At 55.7% G+C, this 24469-nt stretch overlaps 1 protein-coding gene across 14 annotated transcripts in view; it reads right to left on the minus strand.

Annotated features, from left to right (window-relative positions):
• Positions 1 to 12406: 12406 nt before the first annotated feature.
• VIPR1 (vasoactive intestinal peptide receptor 1) overlaps positions 12407 to 24469 on the minus strand; it is a 54656-nt gene continuing 42593 nt past the window's right edge. For 6 of the 14 annotated variants that reach the window (XM_057497493.1, XM_036897171.2, XM_036897161.2 and 3 more), the window contains exons 4-13: positions 23070 to 23176; positions 21589 to 21692; positions 21046 to 21184; positions 18610 to 18763; positions 18063 to 18123; positions 17798 to 17864; positions 17345 to 17436; positions 14775 to 14904; positions 14494 to 14535; positions 12407 to 13824 (exon numbers count right to left, since the gene is read on the minus strand). In XM_057497493.1, the coding sequence (XP_057353476.1) occupies positions 13633 to 13824; positions 14494 to 14535; positions 14775 to 14904; positions 17345 to 17436; positions 17798 to 17864; positions 18063 to 18123; positions 18610 to 18763; positions 21046 to 21184; positions 21589 to 21692; positions 23070 to 23176 (1088 nt within the window). In that variant the 3' untranslated portion in view covers positions 12407 to 13632. The remainder of the gene's footprint in view (positions 13825 to 14493; positions 14536 to 14774; positions 14905 to 17344; positions 17437 to 17797; positions 17865 to 18062; positions 18124 to 18609; positions 18764 to 21045; positions 21185 to 21588; positions 21693 to 23069; positions 23177 to 24469) is intronic. The other 8 variants (XM_036897158.2, XM_036897157.2, XM_036897167.2 and 5 more) reach the window with 8 other exon arrangements.

Consider the following 24469-nt stretch of genomic DNA (forward strand, 5'->3'; position numbering starts at 1 on the left):
AGTCCTCCTGTGAATGCTTCTTGCATTGGTGGAGGTGTTAGCCATACTTGGTTGAATGTGGTCTTAGTTAACGTCTTCATGGGTCTGAGATTTACAAGCAAAAGGAAAAGGATGCACTGGACAAGCTACAAAATAATGACCACTGGACACTGACTGAAATCCAGCCTGAAGAAACCTCCTCACTGCACAAAGGAAGACACGAATGACAGGAAAGAAGTCATGGAGATTTCATCTGAAGGAATTCCTGGGCTCAGTGTGGCCTTGGTTCAGGCCTGGAGTTCTGTGGGCCCCTGTGTCACCTGTGATGCCAGGATCTGGCTCTGCATCACAAGGGTCGTTCTTATTCCACCACGGACTCCCTGCTGCTCAGTGACCTTTGTCTTCCCAGTGGTTAAATGCTGCCTTCCCACCTGGCTTCACAAGGCTAGGTCTGGAAGTAGATGAAATAGTGTTGGAAACAAAACCTTCAAAGTGCCTTTTGGTATCAGATGCTGCATGGTCTTGACTAGCAGGGTGTGTGATCTCATCTCTATCAGGGCAGGGATGTGACTCCAGGGCTCCTGGGCAGGGGTTCCCTTTCCCCAAGGACACTAGTGAAGGAGCCTGTGCACTCTGGTTTTCTTTTCTCTGGGCTGGCCTGTGACAGGGACCATTCCTGGTTTCTGTTTCCTGGGGGGAGATAAGTCAGGGCCTGTTTGGGACACTGGAGGCTCTGCTGCCTGCAGGAGAGGGAATGTGCTCCCGGGCTCCCGGGTTGGTTTTGCAGTCTTGTGCCCTTGTGATCCCTGAACTCTGTTGATAGGCACTCTGAATCAAGGCCCAACATTTTAAAGTTACTTAAGGGGTGGGAAAAAGGGTGTTAAAAGGAAGGCTGAAATGAAAACACTTACTCATCATTTCTACCAGCCTCACCTTGAGCTCCCTGTTCATCTTCTAGGTGCCCCATTCTCCAGGTCTTTCCTGCCTCTTTCCACCTATGTCCCACACCCTCCATCCCTGGGGACACCGCTGAAACTGGAGTTTCTGGAGGGACAGGAAGGCCACCTTTAACTGTAATCGCTGGGGTGGGTACAGGATCTTCAAGGAGCAGATGGCGCTGAGGCCCCACCCCTTGTCCTGCGCACCCTATGAGCTCTGCACACACCTAGGAGTTGGGTCTCAGAGGAGAGTAGCACTTCAGTGGTCAGCACTGCTCACAGCCAAAGGTGACAGCCAGCAAGGCCTGCTGTTTGGAGCCCAGGAAGTGGGGGATAGTTGGGGAGCAGAGCTGGGGACTCTCTATCTGCTGTAAGACAGCAGCCGCCCCTTGGCATTTCAGGGCCACCTGCTGTACCTTCATCCAGGGCTGCCATTTGCTGTTCCTTGAAAGGATTGGTCACTCATTGTAAAATGCAGACAGGTGGCCCTCAGAGAACCTGCTGCTTGCACAGTGCAGCACAGGTGAGGAGCTGCAAGGATGGGAGTGGTTATGGTGACCACATGTGCACCCCTGCTCTGCATTGCTCACATTCCAAATGTTTCTACACAGAATCCTGCCCAGGTTCAGGAACACTCCACATGTGGACTGTGGCTGTTCATAATGGTGGAGGAAAAGAGAGCAGACGAGGGGGAAGGAATACTTTGGTCAGCTGGCCGGGAGGCCTGGAGATCAGCTTGGCCCTTCCATTGGGTCCTGACCACAGTGGGCGAGTCATGGCCCAGTGGCCCAATGTCCTCATCTGGGAAATAGGATAAGGTCAACTTGCTCTCCTGGCATGTGGTCATGAGGACAAAAGCCTAGTGGAGGAGAACACTGGGTGAATCCCTGGTTCTTGTGCAGAAAGAGAAAGGTTTTGAGTTTACCTGATACAGACGTTCTGCATGCTTCAGGCAGCAGGGTGCAGCCATGTCTTCTGGCTGTTACAAAAAGGGCCTTTTGTGATGCTGCAAGGTACATGGCCTCATTCCTTCACTCCAGAAAGGTAGCAGCCTCTCTTCCTCCTCTTGGACCTGGCTTCTGCCTATCCAGGCACAGAGCCCTTGATACCACTGCTGTTGAGTCCTCCAGGGCCAGGGAAGCCAGTTCTGGTTCCACCAAACCTCAGGTTTATCCCTGACCCAAATGAGAAGAGCTCTGATTCTCACATCTGGAGCAGTGATGTCAGACTTCTGTTGCTGGGGAAACATCATTGGCAGGGAACCTGTGGAACGGGCTTGCCAGTGAAATCTGGGAATGGCCGGATATGGAAACATCTGTCTGTGTGTACTGACGGCAGAGCTACTGCCCACAGTCTCTTAGTTAGTGTAAAATTATCAAATCCATTTTGTTCCTCTAACCTGGGCTTGATAAATATGTACTTCAACTTATATATGATTCCAGGGTTGCTTCAGAAGTACTTAATGAATTATTCATATGACTTGACCCCCCAGGATTCTGTTTTGTTTAATGGACTTTTATACTAAGAGCATAAAAGATTGAGGCTAATTTAGCCAGGGCCAAACCATTTACTTCACATGCTCATTTTGAATGCTTGCCGTGACACAAGCTTCTTAACTGTTTTCATGTAGTAACAAAGATCTATTTTGAGTAAATGATAGGTATGTTTTAACAAACTTTCTCACAGTAGTAAAGCCTAAACTTGTGTTATGTATGTAAAGAATGTTGTTTAGCTCTTTATATACAATGTATATATAAATTAAATAAGGTGGCTTCAGAAGTGGGAGGAGAATAAACCTAAGGTGCTTATTAATCTGTGTGTTTGTGTGGAAAATTGTGAATTGTGGGTCCATTTTCCTAGGCAGTGTGCCATGGTCCTGGCATAATGAGAGGGAAGTGTCGAGAGAAGTGGACTTCAGGTCCTCTTGCTCAGTGAAGTCTAGACAGGTGCAAGGGCTCAAAATAGTCTTCAACACTAATCCCCAGACTATGGAATGCAATCACGGATCCAGGGAAGACCTTGAAAAAACCAAAATCACAGTCATGGCACTGCCTTGGGGACTGGGAGGCCTGCCTCCTATGCCGGCTCTGCCCCCGCCTGGCCATGTGCCCTGGGCAGGCACTTTCCTGGCTCTGGGCTCCTGTCTGTGCTCTTGAGAGTGAGGGAGCTTTCATTCCCTAGGATGAGCCCCAGCACAAAATGGCCACCAGGGGGCGCGGCTGCCAGCCACACCGTCGGGTTCCCAGCCCCGGGGAGTGTGCCCTTTTGCAGAGAACATTTCTGTAGCAGCTGATAAAATTCCCAGAAAGGAAAGAACTGCACTAACCTCTCCTGACCATGCTGTAAACACATTGGGGAATGCATACTCCAAGCTTCTCTCCACCATCTGTCCTGAATGCACATCTTTTGGAGGAGGGTAGAGACGTCCAAAACAGACATCTGAGTTACTGGGTTCTGGGATTTGGGAGTCAGCAAAGCCTTTAGATACCGTCTCGTTCAACCACCTTGCTCAGGTGGGGAAGTTGAGGTCTGTCCTAGGGAGCCAGTGACAGCTTTGCCTGGAGCTCTGTCCCCTGGGCTGGGTGCAAGGTGCTTTCTGCTATTGGCAGCACCCACAAGGAATAAAAGGGGATCTTGGTGCATGAAGGGTGCCCTTTCTGTGCTAGGGGGTGGGGAGCTGGGTTCCCTTCAGGCTGATGAATTGCCTTCCTTTTTCTCAGGCTCTACCCATATGTGGGGGGCAGGTAGCAGAAGGGCTGCCTGGAAGCTGCCAAACTGTGTGTGGGGTGGGGATGTGTGAGGCTCAGAGAGAAGGGGCCTATCTGGGTTCCCCTGGCAGGGAGGTGCTCCCTGCCTGCTGAGTCAGCTTGCAGGCACCACTGGCCCAGGTGTGCAAGGCAAAAACTGTAAAGTTCACTGGAGAATATGAAGGAGAGTATCTGTTACCTGGGTTGGAAAAGTGCTTCTTAAACAAAAATGTCACAGGCACAGACAACCCCAAAGGCAAACTGACTAATGAATTTGATTACACACAAATAAGAATTTCAGGGGTAAATTTAAAAGAATGGAAGAAGATATTTACAATGTCTGTAATGAATAAGGAATTAATATATAAGCAATTACTGTAAATCAGCAAGAAAGACAGCAATCCCAACAGAAAAATGAGCAATTTGCAGAAAACTAAAAAAGCTAGCAAGTGAATGAAAATGGTAAAAATCACTAGAAATCCAAAGAAATGCATATTAAAACAATAGTAAGGTATCACCTTATGCCTATTTGGCAAAACTTAGAAAGCTGCATGGCACTGAGTGTTGGAGGGAGTGTGGGGATATAATGGGCTTGGTGTACAGCCAGTATGAAGAGCAATGCTACTGTTTAGGGCTGAATTGTATTCTCCTCAAATTCATATAGTGGAGTCCTAACCCCAGGACCTCAGAATGTGGCTGTCTTTGGAGATAAGGCCATTAAGGAGGTAATTAAGGTAAAATGAGGTCATATGGGTGGGCCCAAATCCAGTATGACTGGTGTCCAGTAAGTACAGACACAGAGAGCAGACCATGGCAAAGCACAGTGAGAAGGCGGCCATCTTCAAGCCAAGGAGAGAGGCTTCAAGACACCAACCCTGCTGACATCTTGCCCTCTGGCTTCTTGCCTTCAGAAATCAGCAAGAAAATAAACTTCTGTTCTTCAGTCTACTCAGATACTGGTACTTCATTATGGCAGCCCTAGCAAATTAATATAGCTACCTATCCAAATTTAGTGTCCATACATCTCATGATGTAGACATGTCACTCCTGGTTATATGTCCCTGGGACATCCTTACACAGATCCTTAATGGGACATGTATGAAGATAAATTTTACTGAAGTATTATTTGTGTTGGCATAAAGCAATCTGTGTGTCTATCATGGACAGATAAAGTGTGCAGGCTCATCACCGAGCACCATACAGCCGGCAGAAGTACCAGATTTAAATGTAGCATAGCATGAATGGATTTTCAAAATGTAGAACTGAGTGAAAAATAACAGTTATATGATTAGAAATATATGCACACAAAATGATAAAATATTTTTTAAGAATGTATTTTAAGAGATCCATGTTAATTAAATCTGAATGGTTACCTCCAAGGGGCCAGGAGCATGGGTGTTAGGGATCTATAATAAGGAATTAAAAAAAGAAAAAAGAGGGCTTGCCAGAGTCATAAGTTAGGTCAGAGCCCTGGGAGAATCTGGGGACCTGCAAGGCCCTTGGAGATCTTGCAGCCCTGACTGGACTTGAGGAAGCTGAGGAGGCCGCCTCTGGGGGGCTCCTTGCAAAGCCCCACATGCTGCCAGAGTGTGTTTAAGCCTCCAGGGCTTGTCCAGTGGGCACAAGGCGGGGAGACCAAAGCCGAGGCCAGTGCCTGTAATAGTCAGAAGGGCCTTGGGAACCCACGAGGGTGGAGACTCAGAGATGACAGCCGGCTCTGGCCGCTGGGGACCTTCCTTCCCAGACCCAGTGTGTCTGGCTAGCAGTTTCCTGGCGGAGACTCCCACATGAGGCACTCAGCTGCAGGCCTCTCATGGGGACAAGGACACAGCTGCAGGAGACAGAGGTGCCCCCACAGCAAGGCCTTCCACCCCTGACATAGCTTGTTCTGGTCACAGAGCCGACAGTGCGAGCCTGGGGAAGAGAAGCTGGCGGGGCTGGGGCTGGGGCATCTGAAGGAGACCAGGACCACCGCTACTCTAAGGGGTTGTTCCGGACCAATTTCCTGAGGCCCCAGGGATGAGAGCAAGGGCCAGAGCAAGGAACACAGGGCCAGCATGAAGATGAACTTTCTCATAGGGCTGTCCAATAGGGCCCGGGCGGACAGCATCCCACAGTGACGGTGTGCACTCGGAGAGTGTGTGGGATGGGACCTTGGGGCATGCTGTCTCCATCTCGAAGACATGGTCTCGGCCTGGATGCTGGTGTCCAAGGGGACATGTGCCTGTCTTCTGGAGTGCCTCCTGTTGTGTCCATCCCACGGGGCAAGCCAGACTCCAGTCACAGGAAACAGCCTGTGCCAGCTCCCATTTGAAGAGTAAATATTAGTCTTTTCAAGAGCTGCCTGTTCTCTGTCACTTGGCACTGAGGACACTGAAAGGGGTGGGAAGGAAACCTTTTGGTCCACACGCCCAGAGGGAATATGTGTGCTGGGTCACTTCTGCAACAGAGGGCCCAAGAAATGGGCCTCCCGCATCTGGGGGCATCTCCCACTCGCTGGGCAAGGGTAAGCCCTAGAGCCCCCACCTTGGGGAGATTTTCATGGCGCCAAGGCCCCAAGCCCCTGTATGTTCCCCTCACATCCTGTCTGGGCTGCTGCTGCAGAGGCAGGGGACTGCATGTTTTGACTTGGACTTCGAGGTCTCTGGGCCCCAGCTGTGATAAGTATGGTTTCAGTCGTGATGACCAGGAAAGGGAATGACCTGCTCTTGCCCCAGTGCCGCTCCTTGGGGAGACCTCCTCTGACCATTACTCTAGCTCTGCGTTTCGCCTTCTCTCTTCTCTCGTTTTCCTCATTTACTGCCCGACTCCTCCATTAGAGCATCAGCCAGGGGGGCAGGGCCCTTGCTGTGTTCTCAGGGCATTCACGTGTGCACATAGGAAGTGTTCACTGACTGTTTGCTCTTTGAATATAATGGCATTCCTATTCTAAAAATATTAAGCCAACATCATTCTCACCCCCTAAGCCCTGAAACTATTCCTTGAAGCCACTCCACCGTGATGACCCAGGGAAGGCCTGGGGCAGGTGGATGCTGTCTTAGAAGGAAGGCGGGAGCGGGGGAGAAGAGCCCACTCTCAGCGAGTGGGTGGTGAGACGGGGGAGGGGAAGGGCCCTCAGACACGTGTCCTGGTCATCCTCTGCAAGGGAATCTTGATGGGAGAACAACTGAAACCTGAACATGAAGAGGGTATGGGTCCCAGCCTGCTTTAGGTGGCCCTGCCAGGCAAGCCACAGGGCAGAGGTTGGTTGCTGAGCTGGAACTGCTGGGCCTGTCATGGCACTGCCATAGCCAATGGTGAGTGAGGGCAGCTCACCCCCAAGGCAGGACAGAGCCATGGCTGAGACTGGAGGGGTGTGAGGGGCCCGAGTGATCCAGTGTGGGGCTGGGCTGGCCAGGGCAGGCTCAGGGCTCCCGCCACAGCAAGCGTCCATGAGAGCCCTGGTCACGGGGAGCAGCACCAGGACCTCTGTGGGGTTCTTTCTCTGTGCTGCCAGAATCAGTCTCTCAGCCTTGTGTCTGATTGGCCTGCCTCTGCAAGCTCCTCCAGGAGTACCGGCCAGTCAGCACCTCATCTGTCCCCCAGAGCTGTCCCCTTCTGCCCCAGAGTGCCTCCGAGCTGTGGTGTGGGACACTCACACGTGCCAAGCCGAGAGGTATGAGGGCCTCAGCATGGGCAGCCCCTGAGCAATAGATGGTGGGAGCCCCAGTCAATGCTGGCCTGTCCCTCAGGAGGCTGGGTCTGAGGCGTGTTCTGTGGGCTCCTCAGAGGGTCCCAGGAGAAATGAGCTCCTGCTGCCACAACAGCGACCAGCTCAGTGAGCAGCCTTAATCTGGGCTCTGCTCATTGCCCTGTTTTAGACTCCTCTGTTCGCACTCCTGCTTCCTGGTCACCGGCTCTTGTCCCAGGCCCTACTTTCTGGAGACTCAGGCTGCAAGACCACTGCTCTGTGCTAGAAATGATCTGTTGGCACCTGGCATGCCTGTCTGGCCCCTCCCATAGTCCCCTGTGTTTTGGGGGCTACCCTTCTCAGCCCCTCTTGCTGCTAGGGATCTGGGTGCAACTTCAGCTCTGCCAGAGGGAAGCGCTTTGGGAGAGTTGGAAGGCAGAAGGGAGGCGAGGCCATTCTTCCTGCCCCGAGGTGCTGGCTCGGTGGGATCTGACAGACATGAGTTGCTGCAGCAGCCGGACACTTCCTTCCACTTTCTTGTCACCAGCCTAATGGATGTGCAATTAGGATGTTGGCAAAAATTTCCTGCAGGCTGGCAGCTGGGGTGGTATGATCATGAAGAGTAGAAGCATGCCCTAACTTCCATTCCTCCAAGCCTTTTTACATTAAATTTCCTACATTAAATCTCTTCTGCACAAAATACCTCCACATGTAGTATAGGTGGAAGGAATCTTTAACACTATGCATTTACCCAAAGACATCCAAAAAGTGACTGTGAGTAAGACTTGTTGGTTGCCTACTCAACAGCCATCCCCCCTTCTTCCTTATCACATAACTTCCCTTCTTTAAGGTGCAGTTAGAGTTTGGGTGTGTGACCTAATTCTGTCCGAGTAGCCTCAGGAGAGTGTGCAGAAGGTGGGTTTTGGCATGGCTTCTCTTCCATGATAAAAGGAAACACACAGGAAACATTCATCTTCCTGCCAGTGGATGGGGTTCTGTGAGAACATGATACTTGGGGTAGCAGCAGCCATCTTGCAGTCATGAGGTGATAAGTCTGTGGATGAAAGTCAACATACTCAGGATGACAGAGTGAACAGACAGAAAACACCTGTGTCTGCAATGACATTGTTGAGTCACTGAATTAACCTGGGAGCTGCCTACTTCTAGCAGGCATCACCCTGGCAGGACCCTTCCCCCATGAACCACACAAAGGATGGCTCAGAGCTCTTCAAAATTTTTTCCATGAAGACATGCTGGGACTCTGGGATGCTGGTACCTCTGGGAGTTGGCCTGGGACTAGGGTGAGGCAAAGTGGGCACTTGCCTTGAGTGCAAAATTCAAGGTGGCAAAAACCTCAGTAATCAGGATAAATAATATTTTAATGTAATATTAAAAAATAAAAACTAATGCAAAAATTACACAACAAAGAAATATCAAGACTAAAGATTAGGTGTTGCCCGGTAGCTATCTCCCCATATGGCATGCCCAGTGGCTCTCACCTCTGACAGTGAGAGTGATGGGGCAGGGCTCTGGGATTCTTAGAGCGGGGTTTGTTCAAGACCAAGCTCCACTGATGACTTGCTGGTGATCCAAGCAAGTTCCTTCCCTTCTCTGGACTTTGATTACCCGGTCTGTCTTGTGTGAAGGCTGGGGCATTGCCAGGATGGCCTCCTGACCTGTCTTCATCCCCATGACGTGCGGAGGTTATTGTCCCTCTTCCTGGGAGGCTGTGTCTCCAGGGTCACTGACTCCTAGCTATTAATATCTTGACCATCCCGGCCTGATTGGGGTGTTTAATGACTGCCAGCTGTGGCTCCAGCCCCCTCCCCCTGGAGAGATAAGAGCAGTTCCTGTTCCCACATGGGGGGAGGTTGGGGAAGGCAGGGTCACTGCTCGTTAAAACAGGCCCTGGGCAAGTGGTGGGAATGGAAGGGCTGACACTCACTCCTCATCACACCCAGCCTAGCACACCAGCTGGAGGTTCCTGGGGGCTCCCCTGTGGGGGCTGCCCAGGTCTCCCCACTCCCTGCCTGGACCTTGTCAATTCAGACCCTGATTTCAGTAGCCCTGGGGCTTTCCTCAGATGCCCCACAGACATTACATTTAGCATGTCCCAAACTGAGTCGTCATCTCCCCACCCACCCCCTACTTCTCCCTCACCTGGATGGTGGACTGGCAGTTTTCCCTTGGTCTGCCCCTGGGGCCCTTCTCAGCAGCCAGGGGCACTTGCTCCAAGCCTGTCCTCTTGCCTTTGGTTTCATTTGAGAAGCCTTCCCTGGGTTCCTGCTGCAAAGGGCTCCTGGCACCTGCTTGTATGGATTCAGCTGTCCCCGGTACCCGCTGTGCTGCCTTGGGACGCTGAGACCTCTACCTGGTCTTCAGAGACCACCCTGATGTCTCTTCACCTGGGAAGCTGCTCGCTGTATCCTCCTTTCTTGGGCAGCCCGTGCCCTGGAGTGGTAGGAACTGCATGGTGCCCTCTGCCTCTGCCTCAGTGGTGGCCCTCTGCATTAGGATGGGGCAGGCTCCTCGCTCTTGTCTTTCCAGGGGGTGCCCACCTGAGTTAATGGGGATTTTCCTTCAGGGACTGGAGTCAGGGCTTGGGCAATGGCCAGCACTGGTCAGCCAGAGGCCCAGCTCTGTCTGGGGTCTCAGGTGGGTTTGAGGCAGGATTGCTGTGTGTCACAGAGGTCAGGTCGTCTGAGGGCCAGGTCCTTGGTCTCCTTAGTCCCAGCATGTCCTTGGGGTCGTCAGTCCTGTGGCCTGACCAGCCCCTCCCCCTTGTATCTCACTCTGAACGGAAACTGAGGGACGCCTGCTCTCTGTATCGCCTGGCCTCTGGGGAAGGGGCCTGTGCCCAGGGTTTGGCACCAAGGTCAATCTTGGCAAAGTCCTGGAGGTACCCACTAGATGGCGGTAGAGATGAGCTGGTCTGGCCTGATCTGTGTCACGCAAGGTAAAAGAGAGACCAAGGAGCTGGAGGGAAGGGGGGTTACAGGAGAAATTACACTGTGGTCACCCCCACTCCACTGGCAGACTGGGATGTCTGCCCACGGCCCTTGCTGGCTTGAGCCAGTATTCTGGCTTCTCCCCATTGCTGAGTGCCCAGCACTGGGCTTTCCAGCCGCTGCCAGCTCTCAGGGTACGGCTCCCTGTGCTCCCTTTTGGTATCCATGACTTGAGCCTCTCTCTGTTTCTTTGACTTCCCACCCTCCTTGCTAATAACCCTCTTCGTCTCCCCAGGGCTCTCCCTTCACCCTGAGGTCCTGACTCACGAATGGCGGCATTTCAGGCACTGTGGAGGATGGGCCAGGTCCAGCTTGGTCTGGGGTCCCTGCTCTAGAAGGTAGGGTGCTGCCTTTTCCTTTGCAAACACCTTGCTTCTAGGCTCAGTCGTCCCCCCTCCCCCCATTCTGCTGCTCCTCTCCCTCTCCCTCTCCACCAGACCGAGCTCATCCTTCAATTCCCTAAGCCTGTTCTTGGCACAGCCTCCGTCGCGGGTGTTCCTCAGTCCCCAGACGGCTTGGGACTGCGTCTCTGGGGGCTGCCTTGCCCCAGGCACAGAGGACAGAGAGGGCGGCAGAGGGCTCTTCACAGCTACTCCTCACCAGCCACTCACACCAGGAGCTAGGCTAAGTCATCCAGCATCCCTCCTCCGGCCACTGTGCAGGTGGAAAACAGGCCCAGAGAGAGACAGGGACCCGCTCATGATCTTCAAGAAAGTCTGAGTAGAATCAGGACTAAAAGATGAGGGCTGGGTCTTCTAAACTCTACCTGTGGACAAAGCCACTGGAACCAGTTCAGGGAGGCATTGAGTAGAGAAGGGGAGGCAGGAAACGGGAGGTGACGAGTGACCTGCCCAGCCAGGCGAGAGGAGCATGGCCATGTTGCCTGTGCCCATCTCTCATCAGGCCTTGGGGTAGAAGGGATGTGAGACTCTCAGGGAGGAACGGAGAAGCCCCAGGCACTCCAGGTGCCCAGACCAGCTCTCCAGCCCCGGCCCTTCATTGGTCCCCACCACTGGCCTGGGCAGAGCCACAGGAGGTACAGCACTGAGAATGCTCTCTCTGCAGGCTGGAGAGTGCCTCAGGTCAAAGCTAGGGGCATGGCCTCCTCCCACCACAGCCTACCGTGCCGTGCTGTGGGAGGGCATGGGGTGTGAATGTGGATGAGACAGTGCCACTCTTGGTTATGCTGGCCCACTGGCCAAAGGTATTGGCCAGGGGTTACCCCTGCCCTAGATCACAGTCAATTTTGTCCTGGCTTGATCACCCCAGACTCTGCAGTATGCGGGGTTGGGGTTGTCACTTGGTGTTGGGTCCTGGGATGGTGTTGAGTTTGAAGGAGACTTATAGGCAGATCTGAGCCTTTGCCAGCCCATTCTGACCTCCTTTTTACCAGCTTGGCATCCCTTTACTGCTCCTGCAGTAAGACAAACTCCTTGCAAGTTTTCAAGAAGCGGAAGCCAAGGAGGTCAGCTCAGGCAAAGCTTGGGGTACATCACTTGCTGGCTGACGTCATCTACCTTACCCTACTGCCCCTGTGTCTGAACTTTTCTCTTAGTTGTATTGTCTCTGCTCAGTCACCGGCTCTGATGATGTTTGTTCTGTCTGCTCCCCCCTCCTCTTGGTGGGACTCCGAGCCATGGGAACACGCTCAGTCATACCCCCTGTGCTCCTTGTCTGCAGGAATGGCCGAAGCCTGTGAAATGCTCCTCCTTAACTGTTCCCGGGACCACTGGCAGCTCTATCTGCTGCTTCATTTTGATTCTCAATAAAACTGTCTCCTCTTGGCTGAGTCTAGGGTTGGGGGACACAAAGAGGACCAGGTATATGTTCCTCACACTCAGAAGAGAGAGGATACCACTCAGTGAGATACAAGGAAAAGGCCCTCAGAGCTGTGCACTCCTCACATGGAAATGCAGGGCTCCCATCCAAGCCAGAGGGGCGGTGGTGTCTGGTTTCAGTGATGATTTCGACCCCCACTTCTCTGAATGGGGGGAGATGGCTGCAAGCTGGAAGGAGGTCCCCATTTTAGGCCAGATGGGAACCACCACCACCAGGGAGAATAAGCCGATTCAACCTCCATTTATTGTCGCACAAGCCTGTGTGCAGTCCTGAGTGGATCTGCTGGCTGGGGCATGGGCAGGAAGCCATGTGGCCACAGGGGTGCAGGGCACCCACAAGATGCTGTGACCACCAGGCTCTTGTCCGGATGATACACGGCTGGAGGACTCCTCAGCCACACTGCAGGGAGGGTCGGGTGGAATGGGGTTATAGGGATGGTGGTAATAATAGCGGTGATACAAATAGCCATGAGGACCAGTTTGTTATATATAAAAGGCAGCAGTTAGGAGTCAGTGATTTCACTGTCCCATCAGGCAGATCTGAGTTCAAATCCTGTCTGCATGACAAGGTGAGGCACCTGCTCTCTGTGAGCTCGGTTTCCTGATCTGTGGATAGGAGCATTTGCTGGGTCAGTGTGAGCATCAAGATGCCCCTGAGGCGCCTCACTGAGCCTGGCTCTGGTGGTTGGCACGCAGGTGGGAGGGCGGCGGCGGGTAGCTCCCACAGCCCGTAGGGGTGTGTAGGGCTGGTGACAGTCCCCTTGAGTTGTTGCAGCCACCCTGGGACACTTCGTTTCAGCGGGGACTGGGAAGACAGTTGAGCTCCCCAAACTAAAGCCCCTCATCACAGACGATCTGCCTGAGACAGAGAAACTCATCCACCTCAAGGGGCTGGCAGCCAAGAGGGGTGGGCGGGATTGCATATTCAGAGCGGCACCTCAGTGGCAACGCTTAACCCAGAGGAACTTGACGGCAAGGGCGGAACTTCAGGCACTGTCGAGGTGGCGGCGGGGTGACCTCTAGGGACAAGAGCTTGATCGCCTTGGATCACACCACGTTTCCCCTCAGACTGTTTGGGGATGAGCGGTTGCCTTCCTCTAAACTTGAGAGCTATCTGGCGGAGTTAGGTGAAAAGATGCGGATTTCTCGCCTTTACTGGCGGAGGGAGCTTTTGAGGAGGGGTTTGATGACTGAGCTCCATCCCACGTCTGCTGGGTGGGAGCCCCCAGCGCCCCAGGTTGCAGATGGTTTCCGGATCTATGCCCCTCCTCGCTCCATGCAGGCGCAAGGGCACAGTTCTCCAAAGAAGCCCGTGCCCGTGATACCTGGGGGCCGGGGCAGCCTCCGAGCCCAGGGCTGGGGCCGGCCTCGTCCGAGCAGGCCTCTGTCCCCGGTGCCGCCGGGGTAGGGGTTGGGGTGCGGGCGGGCGCAGCCGCCCTGGGTCCCCGGTGGTCAGACCAGGGAGACTTCGGCTTGGAAGCTGGAGGAGCGGCGTGCGCCCGGGCTGACGCGGGTCAGCATGGAGACCTGTGTGCTGCAGGTGGCCCCGTTGCTGCCTCCTGACGGGTGCTGGTATTTGGGATCCGAGTCCAGGCCGCCCTGCAGGTGCCAGCGCCGCCACTTCCGCCGCAGCTCCGCCTGCACCTGGGAGAAGGAAGGGTGGTCAGGCGTGCCCCGCGGGGCTTCCTCTGCTGCTGCTGAGGCTGCCCTCCATCTGTGGTGCTGAGCCAGCGACTCATATCCTCTGGGGCAGTCTGAAGTGAGAGACCTGCCGCCTTGGGTGGTGCACAGTTGGGACCGCTTAGGGACCAAAGTAAAATTAAGACCCAGGTGGGGGGGGTGGGGGAGGAGGCGGGAGCAGGAGGCTCTGAGGAGGCCGTTTGGGCGGGAGGGGCACGCCGCCTGGGGTCGGCTCTACCTCCATTCTTCTGATCCCTGCTCTCCTCACGGGAACTCGACAAGGTGGATTTCATAGCCCGGAGCCAGGGCCCCAGAGTGACAGCCTTCTGCCGCTGCCCGCATCCATCTCCACTCCGCACCCAACCATTTAACATAGGCGCTTCTCAAACTGATGTGCACATGGATCCCCTGGGAGGTTTTCTTAAAAATGTAGATTCTAAATCAGCAGGTCTGGGGTGGGCCTGAAATCAGCATTTTCTAACAAGGTCCTGGGTGCCACCACCAACATACTATCCTGAGGAACACTGAGGCTCTAACGGGTTTTGCTCTGCCCCTCATATCTCATCAGTGCTTCTGGACCCTGGGTCTATCCAGGCTCTGGCCCCTGGCCCCCAAGGTCTGGGGGGGACTCACCTCACCATTGAGGAAGCAGTAGAGGATGGCCACCACAAAACCCTGGGGAGGGAGGTGACAGGAGAGGTGAGGGGGGCAGACCTCAGGAGCCCAGCCCTGCTCCACCCCTGGCCCTGGCCCCAGTATTCCCCTGGGTAAGCAAAAGGCTAAGCACACAGTAGGTCCTTAATCAATGCTTAATACAATGAAAAGACTGGAATCCAGTGTCAAGGGGCCGGGGCCCCAGGTTGAATTCCCTTAAAGCCCAGAGAAGAATGCAGCCTTCAGTCAACAGTTCATACCTGGAAGGACCCCACAACCAGCTCAAAGACTATTTTCACTTCAGCCTTAAAGTTGCTTGGGAAAAAGGCGAACATGATGTAGTGAACTCCAAACAAAGGGATCAGCAGAAGGGTGGACTTGGCCAGCCGCCTGGGGATGGAGGGACGAGCAGTGGGTGTGTGTGTCCACACGCATGGACGCGAGGCCCAGCATGGGCGCAGAAGATGGAGACAACAACCAGGATGTGGGCTCCCATGAACATCACGTCCACATCTGTCCCTCTCCGACGTCGGCAGTGCCTGTGCCCCGTTCCCTCTGGCCCTCCTAGCCTGGAGGGAAGGAAGGTGGGGGGGAGACCCTCTATTCACTCCCTTCTGAGGGTTAAGGAGGGCCAGTGCTGAGCCCTGAGGCAGATGCGTGACAGTGATGCTTCAGGCTGATGGGGAGACGGTCACAGGAAACAGTAGATCCCGGTTCCCCCTCTCCTGGTCTCCGTCTCCCCATTTTGTACAGTGAGATGAATGATCAAATTACAGAAACAGGGCCCACTGTAAACTCAGAAGTACTTTGGGTGCTGTAAAGTACAGCTTATCAATGAGAGACTCATTTTCCACTGGGCATGAAGACATCTAGAGAGGAAGTCTTTGTAATGAGGTCCTGACCACAGAGGCCCAAGATCACTTGGGAGGATGGTGTGTGTTCAAGTTGTGCCTGGTCACCAGAGATGACCCAGGGTCAACTAATACAGCCCTCTGGCTTCTTAGCTGTGTCCACTTCTCCAGGAGTTGCCACCTTTTCTGGGATTGCATCCTTCTCCCCACCTCACCATACCAATATACACACTCCAGCCTGCTCTGCAGGACCAGCCCCTCCTTCCCCAGCTTTGTGTGCTCAGTGGGGTCCACGTTCACTCTACATGGCTTGCCTGTCTCCTACAGAGCAGGGGGCAGCCTGGCTCAGGGCTCCCGCCCACCTGGTCATAGCTGGTCCAGGCAGTGTGAGCCCATGGTTGCCTGGCTGGAAGAGGTTGGAAGGGCAGGGGGTGGGACTGTGCCTCTGCCTTTGTCTGTCCTGCCTTGGCAGATAGTCCAGGGAAGCCTAGCCCTGGACCTTGTGCTGAGGTGCCACAGCAAACAGGGCAGAGAAGCTGGCATGGCCCCCTGCTCCTTCCTAGACCTGGTTACTGGCCATGCCAAGATGCTGGGCACTGCCTACCCCTCCTTGGCTGCACATGTGTCCCACACACCCAGGGCTGACAGATGGAGGCTTTCTTTAAATTGAAGGCTTGTGGGGAGGTGGAAAGTGGGAGCTGACAGCCCCCCATGGCTGCGGGAGCTCCATCTCCTATTCCTCTTCCCATTCTGCCTGCTGACAGCTGTTGGGTTTCCACTTCACCCACATGGACATGGTGGTGGCCAGCTCTCTTTGCCTCAGAGTCAAGCCCTTCTCAGTGGTTATACATTGGGGAAAACTAGGCCCTGCAGGCCACATAGAGGATGAGGGTGTACAGGTCTGATGGGCCATGCTTTGGTGGAGCGCGGGCCCCCCAGGGCCTCCGCTTCTCAAGCAGGAAGGAAAGCTCCGCCTGTACACGGAGTGGGAGAGAATGCTGTCACCCCAGAATGTGAGTCTTAGTCTCAGAGAGAATTGCAGGATTCCAGAATAGAATCCTAAATCATCCTAAATTCAGCAGCTCATGACATTCTAGCCAAGAATCTAAGAACCACGGCACAGACTCCCCAAAGAGAAGTCAGGCCAAGGTAACACCCTAGGGTCCCAGGCCTGGAAGGCCCCTGGCTTGTCTCGCCCATGTAGCACTGACAGTGGTCTGTCTGCCTCCTGTTCCCATCGTGGGGGTGCAGACCTCTCCTAGGTTCCCCTAGCACTCTTCTTGTGGTTCTTTAGTTCTGCTTCAAGCCTTGTTCTCATGAAAACCTGCCTGCTTCTCCAGTCCTCCCAAGCACCCGCAACAGCCTTCACACCCTTCCAAGCAAGGAGCGTGACCACTGTCCTGTGGACATGCTGCTGGGCGATGCTCCTCTCCCTTGGAGAGGAGGGACAGTGGGCCAGTTTCCTCACCTGTGTAAAATGGAGACAATTTATAGGGGACTGTGTGGATGAATGAGATGGTGCCTCAGCACATGCCTGGCATGCAAATTGCAGATGTTATTATTATTACTGGGGAGGACTGGGTCCTGAATATAGCTGTCTCACTCTTAGGCTGGTGGGTCCCCCAGGGCATTCATCTACTGTGCATTTTCTATGCCCCTTTTCTGTGCCACGCACATGCCAGGAACTAGGCACATGGTGTGAACAACACCCAGGTTACCTTCTGTCATCTCCAGCGCCAGATACATACCTGGGTCAGATCGCCTGCTAGGTAAATGACTGCAGGCATAAGCCTGGTGAGCGTGCCGGGGCAGGGGCACATGTGGGCAGAGCCAGGCCATGAGGGTAGGAGTGGGCAAGAGCACGGGGGCTTTCTGATGACTCTGGAGGTTCAGAGCGGGGGGACTTCAAGGACACAGGAGAGGGTTTCGGGACCGGGGGCGGGGGCTCCAGGGCACCAGAGCACCGGGCTCACACTCACGAGTAAGGGCTGCTGTCACTCTTGCCAACATCTGGGGACCGAAGTTTCTGAACCAGGATTCGAATAATGCGAATAAACAGAATGAAGTTCACCTGGTGGGTGGGGGCCAAAGTCCGTGGGCAGAGAGGGGAGAGTGGGCACCCAGCCACCTGCCCGTGGCCTGTCTTCTGCCGCAGGGCCCTGCTGCCCCTCCGGTTTACCACTCCCCTAGCTCTGAGTGTTTTGGGCTGGTCACCCGGGAACCCCGCCTCACATCCCTGCGGACGGGCCCTGCGCCCCCTCAGTATCCCCAAGGAAGGCCTGAGGGGGAAGGAGTGGGAGGAGCCTGCGCCGGCTCCAGGAGACCCAGTCTCGGCTCTGACCTGGACCCAACTTCCTCTGCGACCTGGGGTGAGGCGACCACCCAGTGTGGGCCTCGGTTCCCCCCCACCTCCAAGTGGGGGGAGGCCTTACCAAGATGGAGGTGAGGATGGGCGCCTTTATGATCCACCACAGTGGGGAGCTGATGGTGTCCCAGCATCTGGGCAGGGCAGTGGGGGAAAGTGGGAGAGGCTGTCCTCAGCGGCAGGTCTGGCCGCCCCTTGGCTGCCCCCACTCTGCCCCTGAGCCCCTAGAGACTATGGGCCCAGAGTCTGTTGCTCCCAGGTCCCCCTCATCCTCCCCAGGGGATCTGCCCCCAGGGATGACAGCCAGGGGGTGGGCTGGGGTGACAACTCACCCATTATCCTCGAAATAGATCCTGATGATGGTCCACACCATGGTGAATGTCCCAGGCACTCCTGTCAGGGCCCAAGGGGGAAGAGAGAGAGAGGAGAGGGCACAGGAGGCAGGGACAGTGGGCGAGAGAGTTTAGGAGAAAACCAGAGAGAGGGAGAGAGAAAAGGCTGGGTTTCCAAGGCTGCCCCTATGGTTGTCTAGGTTGTTCACTGTGCACACATGCTCCACAGAGCGGAGAACTCTATGCCTGTGGGGCTGTGTCCACCAAAAGGAAGAATCTTTTTCTAAGTCTGACAGAAGCACTTTACAGACTAGCCCCTTTGTGTTTCAAGGGCATGTTCGCAGAACCTGTCTGTCCCACAGAAGAGCCCCAGGTGCAGCTGCAGCCTGAGGGTACCTGCCCTGGGGTCACACATTTGGGGGACTTCCATCAACCCTTGGCCTTGAGCCCAGGGAGACTGAGTGCAGGCAGGGTTGGCTGGCCCCCCCTAGTGAGCTCCCCAGGCATTACCCCCTCTGTGCCCCCCTGGCCCTCCCTGGTACCATACCCCAGCCGATGAGTATGTACCCCCAGAAGTACTTCCGCTCTGAGAAAAAGGAGACGACAAGCAGTGTGTGCAGGTAGAGGCCTTCCACCAGCAGCCAGAAGAAGTTGGCCATGACACAGTACTGGAGTAAGACCACAGCTGCCTTACAGCCCACCTGCAGGGGAGCGGGGAGCAAAGAGGGGACTTACTGGGGCTAGCAGGGGGCCCTGCCCTCCCACACCTCTGTCTGGGGCAACAAACAGAGATGCAGTGCAGCCAACTCAATCTTTGTCGTTTTTGTGTTCTACCCTAAAAAATGGACCCATTGGTTTTCCCAGTAGCCTGGATTTCAAAGCATCTGATATTTTGGGATAAGCTTGTGGTTTTAATTATCCACCCATCAATTTATCATCTATTCATTTTCCTTCTGTATATCTATCCACCTACATACCCGTCCAACCATCCACCTACCCACCTATCCATTCATGTACCCACCCACCCGCTAGACATACACGACCAACTCACCCATCTACCCATCTACTATCTGTGCATCCACTGATCATTTATTCATTGTCACATCTGTCAATCCACCCACGTACTCTCTTCCTTCATCTGCCTATCCCTGTACAAGGTAACCACTACCAACCCATACTCCTAACCATGCATCCATTCATCCACCCATCCATCATTCTGCTCATGCACGCATCCACCTATCTACTAACCCACCCGTCTACCCACTACCTGCCTAATTTTTCTTACTTTGCTCATCTATCTTTCTACCTACACAGCCATCCATGCACCTATATATTCAGCCATCCATCTACTTACCTATCCATTTAACTCCCTCCCCCACTTACTCAACCATCTCATTCCAATTAGGATTGAAGGCAGCTGGCAGCGGTCTGAAGGGAAATTCTTGCTTGAGTTTGCAAGAGTCCCCTGAATGTGTGGGGATGTGGGCTGCGGCTTGTGGAGGGGGCTCAGGTGGAAGTGTTGAGGAGACATGGGGACTGAGAATGGGAAGGGGTAGGGGAATAGAAATGAGGAAAAAGGGGGGAACAATGGTCATTCCTCCTGGAGGTCAGAGGGGCTAATGGAAGAGTGGGTTCTCCAGGCAGGTGAGAACAATGGAGGAGTTGGGGGACCCTAAGTGGGGCAGCCACAGAAGGTCTTCTGGGCCCTCTGTTCTCTCCCCAAAATGGTCTCCCATTTTAGATCAAGCCCAGACCCTTGTGAACCGGAGCTTGAAGCCATCCTCCTCCAGGAAACCCTCTAGCCTCCATGCCTCCCTGTACCCAGAACATGGGTTCCCACCCTTCATTCCTGGGTCCTTGGCTTTGAGACATCCTCAGAAAGCAGCCTACCCCTCACCCTATGGCTGGGAGGTCCTTCCTCAGGTTGCACTTCAGTCCTTCCTGCTGCAGGTGAGCCTGTTTCTCCTGCTCCCCCCACCCCCAACTTGCCTGACAACAAGAATTACTCAGCTTTTTAACAGTCCAATTATCTTTTCCTTGCCTTACAAAACCTTCAGAGAGCTGCTAATGAATGGCAAAGCCAGTCTTAACAATTATCCTTAGCAAGTCCCCGAAGGCTTCACACTGCTCCCCAGACTGTCACATTGCCCGTGTCTGGTGTCTGAGTGGGCCCCGACTGGCGGGATCCTCTGAGGAGCTCTGGTAATGGCCAGGGTAGCTCCCCTGAGTTTTCCCTTCCCCTTGCCTGGGACTGCACCACTGTAGGTTCATTCTTTGGGGAGAACGTACTGCTGACCTCTGAAATAATGCACTGCCTCTGAAGTCACTCGTGATGCAATGAGTCACTGAGCGTGGGGCATGGGTGGGAGCCAGGGCTGCTGTGGGCCTCTGTCCTGGCTTGGGGACACTCAGGGAGGAGGCCCTGAGCTCAGAGTCACTTGGAGATGGACCCCTTAGTGACTGGCCACGAATTCTTTAGGAGCTCCCTTAACTTCCCTTTCGGAGGAAGGTCCCAACCTGGCCTGATGGGAGGGGGCAGTGGCAGAGAAGGACTGTGTGTGTTTGGACAGACTCCAGACGGCAAGGGGGAGGGGTGGGGAGGCTGCCTGGTGGGCAGAGCTGGAGGGTAGAGCTGGAAGGAAGCTGGGAACTCCGTACGGATGGGAAGCTGAGTCAGGGAGTTCCCTAGATGGCACGGGAAGTTAGTGATAGAGGAGGGACGGGGGCTGTGGGCTCTGGCATGAAGTGCCCCATTTCCCAGCAAGGAGAGGCATTTTTCCTTAGCAGAGTGGGTCTCCCAGATAGCTGGGTTCTGTCCTGTTGCTGGAGGAGGAGTGGGCTTCGAGGAGCTGCTGAGTGGGGTTGGGGGCGGTATGGCCACCCGTGGAGAGAGAGGGGAGAGGGGAGGAAAGGGGGAAGGAGAAGAGAGGGGAGGAGAAGGAGAAGGGGAGAGTCAGGTGCGGACCCCTGGGGAGGGTCTCACCGAGCTGGTGGAGCAGGAGTCCGACTCCCCGCTGTCGCTGCGGAAGAGGGCCATGTCTTTGATGAAGACAGCCGTCCCCCTCAAGATGAAGGATATGAAGAGGTGCATGTGGATGTAGTTCCTCGTGCAGTGGAGCTTCCTGCATGAGGCGAGCAGGTCTGGGAGGTGAAGGGGTCTCAGACCCCCACCCCAACCAGCACCATCCATGGCTCAGAGCAAGGCTAGGGCAGGAGGAGCACGTGGCCTGCTGGGGGCGCCCTGCCCCCAGGCGCCCCACCCCGTGTGCAGCTTGGCCTCTGGGTGTCTCATTCTTAGCTCAGGTCCCACTCTGTGCTCTACCCCAGGTGCGGGGCCACCCTGTGGGGGACTTGGCAGTGACGGGGACTGAACAGCCGTCTGTCCCCAGAGGAGGCTGGCGTGGCAGCGGGCCTGGAGCAGGGACTGTGTGCTGCCTGGTGGGGGCAACAGTGCATGTGTGTGGGAGCAGAGCGAGCCTGGCAGGCTAGGCTGGCTGCGCCGCCTGTGGCTGGGGCTGGACCTCACCTGAACAGGCTCAAGATGACCATGGCGACCAGAAGGGCGGCGAGGGACAGGCTGTGGCCAATGGTGTAGCCGGTCTTCACGGAGCTGTAGAAGGCTGTCTGCTGCTGCCAGAGGGAGGTGGGGCAACCTGGCTTGGGCGCTGGGCGGGATGCCCTGCACACCCGGCCTCCCAGCTGTGCCTCTGGCGGAGGAGGAGGCTGAGGCCCAGGGCCCCCCAGAGCAGCTGAGCTGCCCGCTTCAGGCCCCTGAGCCCTAGCCGCCTCTCTATGCCCCAATCCCAGAGACTGGACAGGACTGCTTCCCAGGGTGGAGGCAGAGACTGCCTTCAGCCCCCTCTCTCTGCTCTCTCATGAGGGAAATGTTGGTGAGGGGCAGAGGGAAGACCTCACGCGGCCCATCTGTCCGCTCATTTACTCTTCAGTCGTGTGTCCAGCACCCCTTCTTGTGCTGGTTCTCGGTTGGGCACCTTGGGGACTGACACTGCTTGCCCCTGAGATCCTCACGTGAGGCCCTCTTGCCACGTGGCCAGACAGCCACACAGGGAATGGAGAATGCTAAAGAAGACATTATGGGGTAATTTCCTGTTGGGGGATCTTGGAGTCAGGGGTGGGCAGGATGAGGGCAAACTGGCCTTTCTGGGGAGGCAGGGCAAAGCTGGAGCCCAAGGGCTTCTTGCTGGTCCCGTCCTGGCCCCCTCCTGGTCCTCCTGGCCCCCTCCCTCTGGACACCCAAGCAGACCGCGGTCCCTGGGCAAGCCCCTCCTCCCCTTCCCCATCCTGCCAGGGGATAGACAAGGGTTAGCAGGGTTTAGGGGAATTAGATGCTGCCTGAGGATCCTGTGGGCTGTGAAGGCCTCTGAGGGGATTGCTGCTTCCTGGGAGGAGAGGAGGCCCTATCTGAGAAGCGTGTCTGGCAGTGGGACAGATGTCATCACAGACAGACACACACACCTGTGTTCACACACCCACAGGATGAGGGGCCTCTAGCTGATGACTCCCACACCCTTGTAGTGACCACCCAGGCTTCACCTGCTCCAGGGCAGACCCCATCCCCGGGACTGAGGACAGTGGGCCTGTTCCTGTCCCTGGGCCTGACTGGCTGGTGGATATCTGAGGCTGGTTCCTTCCGGGGTCTGCCCTCGGCCTCCCCTCTGCAGTAGACAGGAAGGATGACACCTGTCTGCTCTGCCCGCCCCCAGGCTGGAGCAAGGCTCCTACAAGGAAGTGGGTGGCCCAGCTGCGGTGCTGCATCAGCTTTTGCTACTGTGTGTCCTCCCCGTGTGAGCCCCTCCCTGTGCCCTGCCAGGGGGAGTCTGGATGAGCACCTGGAAATGCGGGCCTGGAGAGGGAGGAGGCTTGGGGAGTGAAGGCCTGGAAGCTCTGGCTGCCACACAGTCAGCAACCTTGCCCTTGCTGGGGGAGAGCGGGAGGAGCCTACAGGACCGGCACTCCGAGGGGCTGGGCAGGGGTACTGAGGCCCACCTCATACAAACCGAGGCCTGTGTCATCCAAGCCACAGGCAGTGGGGTACGGGCCAGGCTCCAGGTGTGTCCAGCCCTCATCCGTGCAGCTGCGGCTCACGTTGAGGCCTGGTGGGAGGGCAAGGGTAGAGAGGAGAAAGGTTGAGCCGAGCAGGGTGGGTCTGTGGCACAGGCACGCACCTGGCTGTTGCTCTCAGCTGTACTCCCACCAAGTCCTGCTGTGTCAGGCTCTAGCTGCCCTCACCTAGATTCCCAGAGCGCCATGGGGAAACCTGGGGCAGAGAGAAGCCCCTCCAGGGCTGCCAGGGGACCCTCTGACACAGGTGAGAATCAGAGCAGATATGCCTGGGCTCAGGCCTGCCCTTGTCATGACCCTGCCCCCAGGTACCGTATGAACTCTGCCCTGTCACAGACAGCCTTGGACCCTGCGCACAGAATGACCCTGACCCTTGCCATGTGCTGAATGCTGAGCCTTGCTGCAGGGCCATAGGGGCTGGTGAGGCGGATGGCTTCCTTGCCCTGCAGGGCAGATGGCAGTCCTCAGGCTGGGGCAAGGGGCCCAGGCCCACCCTGTGCTCCTCTGTCAGGCTGCCTGGGCCTGGGCCTGGGCTCCTCCCACCTGCTGGCCTCAGATGTGGGGCTGGAGAGGGACAAAGGTGAGGCAGGAAGTGGGTGGGGCATGAAGGACACCTGATAAGGGCACAGATCTGGAATCCTCATAAATGGAGAAGCAGGGAGCTCCTGGCAAGGGGATCTGCCCAGACCAAGGGCTGTGCGAGAGGCGTCAGGCAGCCCAGTGTTGCGGGATCCTGGGCAGAACCGTGCTGAGGCTGGGGCTCCAGGGCAGCTGCACTCTCCATGGTCCTTGGAGGCCCAAGGTCACAGCACAGGGGCAGGGATGAGGGGCATGTGAGGTGAGGGGTACCACGAGGCTCCCCATTCTCCAGCCTGGGGAGGTGTCCCCTTCCCAGGCGAGCTGGTGGAGAGCCCTGCTCCTTCCCCCAGGACTCCTCCCAGGAGAAAGCTGGCGGCCAGGTCAGCAGGGGTGGGAGGGAGGGAGACAGGGGATGGGGGGGAAGGCGAGGGAAAGAGGGGGAGGGGAGAAGGAGGGAGGGGAGGTGGCACAGAAGGTAAAGGATGGAGGAAGAAGGAGGGGAGGCAGAGAAAGGTAGGGAAAGATGAGGTGAGGAGGTGAGAAACTGCTGAGAAGGAAGGTGGGTCCTGACACCCTCTCACTCTTGCCCATTTCCCACTGGCACCGGCACCATCCTCTGCCTCATCACAAGAATGGGTGCTGAGAACTTCCCACGAGCCAGTGCTATACAGAGCACGCCCGACAGTATCTTAGTGAATCCCTCAACCCTCCAGTGAGGAAGGGAGTCCCATTCCATACGTGAGAAG

This window comes from Manis pentadactyla, chromosome 1, assembly GCF_030020395.1.
Source record: "Manis pentadactyla isolate mManPen7 chromosome 1, mManPen7.hap1, whole genome shotgun sequence".
In the NCBI taxonomy this organism is placed as follows: domain Eukaryota; kingdom Metazoa; phylum Chordata; class Mammalia; order Pholidota; family Manidae; genus Manis; species Manis pentadactyla.